Here is a 7,868-nt window from a genome sequence, read left to right as displayed (position 1 = left end):
AGTTCCCGACTTACAATTCCGAGTTGGATGACCATTCAAAACGTATTTCCCAGTCGGAGCTTGTTTTTTCCGCAATTCCCAGTTGTCTTGAACTCACTGAAGTCAAGTTCCGAGTTAAAAGTTGTTTTAGAGCACTGCATAAAACATGCTTCGTTGACAGCATGGCCAATGTTGAATGTTTATCCGTTTAAACTTGGAAAAGAGCCCTTTAATCCCAGATTTGGGATCACACAGCCACTCCGCTGAATAGCAGGCTAATGATGGCTTTTCAATGCTTGCAGTTAGCCTTCCAAACCACTCATTGTTGAATTTGCGATTTCCAACCTGTTGTGTAATGTATATGTCCAATGGCTGATGACTGATATGTTTTATTTATAATTTCTCTTCATTATTTATCTTCATATGACAAGGATTAAAAAAGGATTTGCCAGTAGATTGTCGACTTGATTCATGATGATGACTGCTAGCTAAGATTTTGAAAGTATGATGTTGAAATTTCCGCCGATCTAATTTCCATTGCTTGTGTTTCTTGTGTTTTACCAAGAAGGAGAGTGATGGAGTGCTGCATCAGATGACCTGGCCTCCACAATCCCCCAACCTCAACCAAACTGAGATGGTTGGGATGAGTTGGACCGCAGAGTGAAGGAAAAGCAGCCAATAAGTGCTCAGTATATGTGGGAACCTTGCAAAAGCATTCCAGTTGAAGCTGGTTGATAAAATGCCAAGAATGTGCAAAGCTGTCATCAAGGCAAAAGGTGGGTTTGAAGAATCTCAAATATAAAATATATTTTGATTTGTTTAACAATTTGTTTAACAATTTTTTGGGGTTACTCCATGATTCCATATTTCATAGTTTTGATGTCTTCACTAAAAATAAAGAAAAATATTTGAATGATTAGGTGTTCTTAAACTTTTGAACAGTAGTGTATATATATATATATACATTACATTACATTTATCATTTAGCAGATATCCAGAGCGATACAAATGCATTCACCTTATGAAATCCAGTGGAACAGCCACTTTACAATAGTGCATCTAAATCTTTTATGAGAAGGATTACTTTATCCTATCCTAGGTATATGAGGGCAGAAACGTTCTGTTCCACCATCATGGCGTTCTAGTCTGTACTTGTTTTGAGGGCCTAGAGCTGCAGAGCTGGTGATAGAAGCAGCTGGATTGAGGTAGCTTCCTAGGGTTAGAGGCAGAGCTGGTGATCACCAGCAGAGGGTGATGAATGACTGGTAAAAGCACAAATCAGACTCACTGCAAAACGTTAACATACTATATATTCACATTTCCGAGATGTGGTACATCTGGTAGATAGAGGTGACTTTACTTTCTCTCATACCAAAATAACATAATTTAGCCTAGCAAGAGCACATTATAGCAGTTACAAGTTAGGACTAACATGTCTCCTTGTTTGTCCAGTTAAATCATAGTGTTCTGAGAACAGCCCTGGCATTGTGCAGCCAAGATTCTTTTGTCCCAGCAGCAGGCTGCATCCCCACGAGGTACAGTATATGCCCCCCTCCGCCCCCCCCAGCCCAAACCATATACAAAAGTATATGCCCAAGAGCATGGTTGAGGAGAGGCTATGAGAAACTCTAGGCATTGCTTCAACCAGCAGAAATTCTCCCCAGATCAATCCCCATAGAGATCCTATTAATTCTATGTCAGTCCCGTTGTGTGTAGACCTATATCCCAACCAGCTGTCACATGACACCTCAGGGCATGTTTCAATTTTCCATCCAATGATAAAATGTGTTCCATGTGGATGTGGGCGTACTGTACTTGTATACTGTTGTAGTTATGTATGTAGCCTATACTTTGGAGTTTATCTCCAGGAAAGTAATGCTAAAAGGTAGTTAGGTTACCACAGAAAAAAACAATATAGGCTAGCCACTAGGAATATAAATGACTGTAATAGGCCATTGTTATCCCAAATATAATCCTGCATGGAGCTATAGGATCAGGCCATGTAGCATAATAGTGCTGGGAGCACTGCAGGTTGCACAGAGGCAAAAGGTTTAATTAAAGTGACATCACCACATCGCGGTTAACGCTTGGTCCTGATCACAGGGTTCTGCCTGAGTAGAAAACTGCTGACTGGAAAACAGAAGGCCTTTTGGCGGTAATCGCTTCACACAATTCACATAGGCCTGCACAGCAACGCTTTAGAAAAATGTGATATAATGGCAGAGGGAAAAATAAACGGGAAGGGGTGGAGCTGGGGGGGGTGTATATTTTCCACATCATCCCATGTTTGATCCAACCAGTGGCGGGTCGTAGCAATTTAAAGTCAAGGTTAGCCATCACCACCAATTTATCCACTTCCCCCCGCCACTGGCCCCCTCCCATACTCCCCGACTCCGGTCTTTTCCTGCCCGCTCTATGGCAGGGTGACGACCGCTGCCACTTCTCCGGCCTCGGCGGTGATTTATCAGCTCCCTCGAAGGCGCTCTATATGGACGGCCGCTTGTTTATCTCAGATCACGCAGAAAATGAGGAATGAAGCCGTGACCCCGGAAGGGGGGCCAGTCATTCACCACTTCCACTTTTTTATTTAATCTTTATTTAACTAGGCAAGTAGTTAAAAACAAATTCTTATTTACAATAATGATGGCCTACCCTGACCAAACCCTAACACAGATGACGCTGGGACAATTGTGCGCCTCCCTATGGGACACCCAATCACGGCCAGGTGTGATACAGCCTGGACTCAAACCAGGGTCTGTAGTGACAGCTGTAGCACTGAGACGCAGTGCCTTAGACTGCTATACCACTCGGGAGCCCACTCGGGTCGCTTCTTCTCCAGGAATGCAAAAAACACTAATAAAACTCACTTTTAATGTGATCCATTCACATTAAAAGTGTGATTGCAAATGTTCATGGAGTGTGAATATGTGCTAATCTCCAGTAAACCTACTGATGAACAGTGCCATAACTAAGCCTGAGGACACCGAGGGCCGAACCTCAGTAATTGTGGGGTCTCAACTTACGGTTGAGAGATAGAAGAGTAGAAAACACAAAGGTGCAGTTTCGAAACTTGATTGTGCATCAGCAGTTTTCCTCTTGTTATGTCGCTCACTGACAGTCACTCAATTAGCCCATGTCAGTAAAACAATCATTTGATGGGTAAATAGTTAGCCAGCTATCTAAACTTGTAGTAGCCAAATCATGGCCGAGTTACCAACAGGGCACACAGGGCATGCGCCCAGGAGCCCTGACCTAATTTTGTTAGCCACTCTTACTCAGACATATTAACATGGACAAATGTGTAGAATTGCAGGACATCTGTATTTTAAACTGCAAAAATCTCTCCCCACCCCATGGCAAATGTGTAGAATTATAGGAAATTCGCTGTAAAACTTATTTTTTTTGATTGCAAACTAATTTAACTTTTTGATAGTCAAATATTTTTTCTCCCAAAAGATCTATAATTTAATCCCTTTGAACTCATTACATTATAGTTTTTAATCCTGGCTAATGTAAGTTCATGTGTAGCTGCTAATTCTATAGCTAATAGGTTGTGTTTGTAGATTGACTGAGGTGAATGAAGCTACAGTAACCAATGTGATAATGCATTTTATTTAGAGTTGTATAGAAGTGCAGTGAATGGGCTTCAACGTCCTTAACATTTATTAGATAGGCCTCAATAAAACTTAGACCCTGGTTATGGCCCTGCTGATGAAGGATTTGGTGATAGGCTACACTCAAATATTGAGGAAGAAAACGTGCAATTTAGACTACTATATCTAAACGCCTAAGGTAGCAAAATATTAACTAACCCCAGCATGTGACCACAAGGTCATCATTATTTTCACATGACCTATTTTCCCCCTCCAGAATATTCCTCACCACAGATATAGCCACTAATGTCTACTATTCCTCTACCAACCAGGCTCAGACTCCTGCCCCAATTTATAAAGAACACAGAAGCGGTACAGAACCATGGGCATATGATTTATTGGGCAAAATGTATTCACGGCGTTATTACAAGATGGGCATCTGCCAGCCTCCGAGATACAGTCGGATCCTTAATAGTAAAGCATTGTCTGAGGAGGAGACAGGAAAAACATGTTTTGTGTGTTACAAATCATGTGTAACTTTGCTGTGCGTTACACAGATCTGAGAACAGTGGGTGAGCATGTTATAGGTCAGAGGTGAGAGGGAACTGTATTGTTACATGACTTACATTGCTGAGCCAGTCAGTAAAGGCTGAGATGCGGGTGAAGACGGTTGGTTTCTTCACCTCGTTGCAGACACGAGAGGACACAAAGCTGGTCACGCCCTGGACGTACCACTTACCATCAGCACCCTTACAGTTCAGAGGACCTCCAGAGTCCCCCTGCACACAGAGATAAGGGCATGGGGGGGTGAGAGAATGGGAGAGAGGGAGGGGAAGATAGAGAGGGGGATAAGGCGAGAGACAGAAAGTGTTTTACAAACATTGGTTACTATGTCATACAGATTATGGTGACAGTTATATTACTGTATTATCATAAGAATATGATCTCAAGATGTGTTGTTGCCTCACTCACGTTGCATCCTGACACTTCACCCCCTCCAGCACAGATCATGGTGTCCTTCACCACCATTCCCCACCAGTCACTCTGCCTACACACGCTGTTCCCCACCACTGGCAGAAGAGCTTGCTGCAGCTTATCAGGCATGGGACCATGGGCTAGAACAGGACAGGGAGGGTACAGGTAGACACTATACACTGGAACATAAACACAGGATCTTAACTTGATCACTCTTTTGTTGCTTAGAATTATTTTCCTGCACATCAGAAAATCCAAACTTGTAGTGTATTCGAGGTTTAAAAAGGCTTCTAAAGTTTGTAAATTCCACTTTAAAATGTCAACACCTACAGAAATATGTCCAATCGTTATAATTCACATAATAATTCACATTTACTGTTGCTGCAGGATTATTTTCCTGCTGTAGCAAACTGGCCCAAATTATGACCCTACGTAATATCTGTGTATACAGTACATTATGTCGATGTATCATATTCACTAACAGGCTTATATTGTATATATCCACACCCCATATATCTTAAAGGGATAGTGTGAGATTTTGGCAACTAAACGCTTTTTCTACTTACTCAGTCAGACGCATTCATGGATATCTCTGCGTGCAGTTTGAAGGAAGTTGTAGGTATTTTCGTGAGCCATTGCTAACTATCGTCATGCTGTATGATGAGATCTAAAAACGAATCCATGAATTCATCTGAATCTGGGTAAGTAGAACAGGGGCTGGATCGCAAAAATCTTGCACTATCCTTTTAAAACCGTTGTGTGGCTTAACATAAACAGGCAAATATAGCCTTAAATTAAACTTCACATGCCACAAGCCCACAGCATCCACACAGCCAAACATATTTTTTTTAAAGCCATTTACCAGAGCCTTTTATCCAAAGCAACTTACACTAGTGCATTCATATATTTGTCATATGGGTGGTCCCAGCAGCAATCAAACCCACGATCCTGGAGTTGCGAGCACAATGCTCTACCACACAGGACCCTCTCGCTCTCTCTCTCTCGCTCTCTCATCATGTGTAACACAGAGACGAATGATGTATGTGATATCTTACTGTAGAGGTTTCCCCAGCCAGAGATGAAGCATGCGTCTCCATGAGCAGGGATCTCTCCTGCCTCAGGAAGGCAAGCCAGACCAACGTTCTCATTCATGATGGGAGCCTTGTCCAGTTTCAGCAGGGCAAGATCATTTCTGTGAGAAAACAAAACAAGTTGTTGTAGTCATCCGCATTCATGCTAGTTTGCATGTTATGGTTGCAGTTGCGATATCCTATGTTGTTCTTGAAGACATAATGTTGCTATTGGTGGTTGTGGTAATAGTGGCATTAGTTTTAGTTGACGTAGTGATGGTAATAGTAAGAGTTAGCTGTTGCTGTGTCATCAGCATTGGTTTTGGTCTATCAGATGGATACTCACCCAGCGGCGACCATGTTGATGTCCCAGTCGGGATGAACCAGGATACGCAGCACGTCTCTGATCTGCTCAGTTCCCTCCTGCACACTCTGGTCATGCTCTCCCATCACCACGCGGTACACATCTCCAGGCCTGCATGCGGAGAACACGCCAAACATCACAGAGAAACATTAAGTTCTCTTTAATGACATCCATACTTGCCCAATATTCTGCCTCACATTCGTGACCTCAACGACCTCTTTTTACTCACATTCTCTAGTAATACCTCACTCTTCCATTCTGGCACTCACCATACGCAGTGTCCAGCAGTCAGGACCCAGCGAGAGCCAATCAGAGTGCCCCCACAGGTGTGATGCCAACGGCTGCCATGCTTCACCTGCATTGAAATCTAAGGATACAGATGCACAGACAGTAAAACAGTTAAAGACAAACATGATGAATGTATGGTTCAGTGGACTTATACAGGGAAGTAAATTCACTGTTTTCACCTGCCATGGCCAGCTATGGGCGCGGGCATCCTCTCCATTCACAATCCTGTTGGTGTTGGGCTCGAAGGTGGGAGTACCACAACCATATGCTGAGAAACATGCAGTCCACGGTTAGCAGCATGATATATTTGCACACAGACGTTTTTGTGACAAATGTGTTTGTGACTTTTATCCTACAGTGAAACAAACGTAAATGGCCATAAATGGCCATGTCAGAAGTGATGAGGATGTGGCTGTTAGCATTATGCTGTCCTTAGTGCTCAGAGGCAAGTGTGTTACTCACCGTAGGCTGCCAGCAGCAGCAGGAATGCCAGTCTCTCCAGCATGTTGGCAGTCTGTCAGTAATGTGTAGCTCTGACCCACAGCAGTGAGCTCTTATAGTCCTGTCTGTTTGTCACTGCCATGCTCAGCTCCAGACACTGTGACCAGCCCAGGCTGTCTGTGGAGCACTTATCGTGTCATATTGCCAATATTAGCTGGGAACAACCTCCTGTTCCCCAGATGCTCACCTGGCACTAACCTGTACTGTACTGTACTGTACTGGAGTTACAAATGGAAAAGGCTGACAGGGCAAAGGAGAATGGAAAAAGGGATTTAGGGGGACAGGTCATAGCAGAGAGAGGTTAATGTGAGGGGGACAAACTCTTGTCAAAAAGTTTACACAGTTTACCAGAGGTTGGTAACACTGTAACTGGCATAATACTGTAGATACCGAGTAGATACCGAGTACTTTGCTGTCATTGACCAAGTACAATACAAGAGAAACAATCGTGTAACAACCTTATCTTTCTTTAATAAAAAAAGTGGAATATGTCTAAGTCGGGCCGCGCTCCCGCTGAATCGGGAGCCACCTCTTTACACCTCTCCCAGACAGTATATTTTCCTCCTTAGGGGAATTAGCAGTGTTCTCTAGAGGGGACAGCACACATCCATACATTTCCCCTTTAAAAGAAGCACAGCGAATCCATATTGGCCTGAACAGCTAAAAGGTTCTGTTTGTTTTCTCGCCGCGTTATAATAATTCTCCAAGTCAGATATTTTGTTCACTGATATATGGAGCAGACATATGATATAAGAAAAGTGTTTTTTCTAATGTACATGCTCTGTTAATGTTAGGCACATTAGGCAGGTATAGACAATAGGGAAACATTTGTCAGACTTATGATTGATGACAGCTCCCTTCTCTCTCTCTCTCTCTCTCTCTCTCTCTCTCTCTCTCTCTCTCTCTCTCTCTCTCTCTCTCTCTCTCTCTCTCTCTCTCTCTCTCTCTCCCTCTCTCCCTCTCTCCCTCTCTCTCTCTCTCTGTGTGGGACATGCTACCTGTCTATTCTCCATATATTAGACTGTACATTTGCTCAAGAGTTCCATCTGACTTTCATCAGAAAGTAGCAGTGCTGAAATGACCTTCAGATTTTTTTCC

The 7,868-nt window shown here is 43.1% G+C and overlaps 1 protein-coding gene across 1 annotated transcript; it reads right to left on the bottom strand.

The window, feature by feature from the left end:
• Positions 1-3,945: 3,945 nt before the first annotated feature.
• On the bottom strand, positions 3,946-6,895 carry LOC118358718 (proproteinase E-like). Its single transcript, XM_035736650.2, has 8 exons — positions 6,732-6,895; positions 6,449-6,537; positions 6,251-6,348; positions 5,964-6,092; positions 5,603-5,739; positions 4,545-4,687; positions 4,199-4,351; positions 3,946-4,058 (listed from the first exon to the last, which is right to left on the bottom strand). Exons 1-8 carry the CDS (start codon positions 6,772-6,774, stop codon positions 4,041-4,043), a joined length of 810 nt encoding a protein of 269 aa, XP_035592543.1. The 5' UTR covers positions 6,775-6,895; the 3' UTR covers positions 3,946-4,040.
• Between the last annotated feature and the right edge of the window lie 973 nt (positions 6,896-7,868).

The sequence above is a fragment of the Oncorhynchus keta genome, chromosome 26 (genome assembly GCF_023373465.1).
Source record: "Oncorhynchus keta strain PuntledgeMale-10-30-2019 chromosome 26, Oket_V2, whole genome shotgun sequence".
Classification (NCBI taxonomy): domain Eukaryota; kingdom Metazoa; phylum Chordata; class Actinopteri; order Salmoniformes; family Salmonidae; genus Oncorhynchus; species Oncorhynchus keta.
This window is presented reverse-complemented; position numbering and strand designations above follow the sequence as displayed.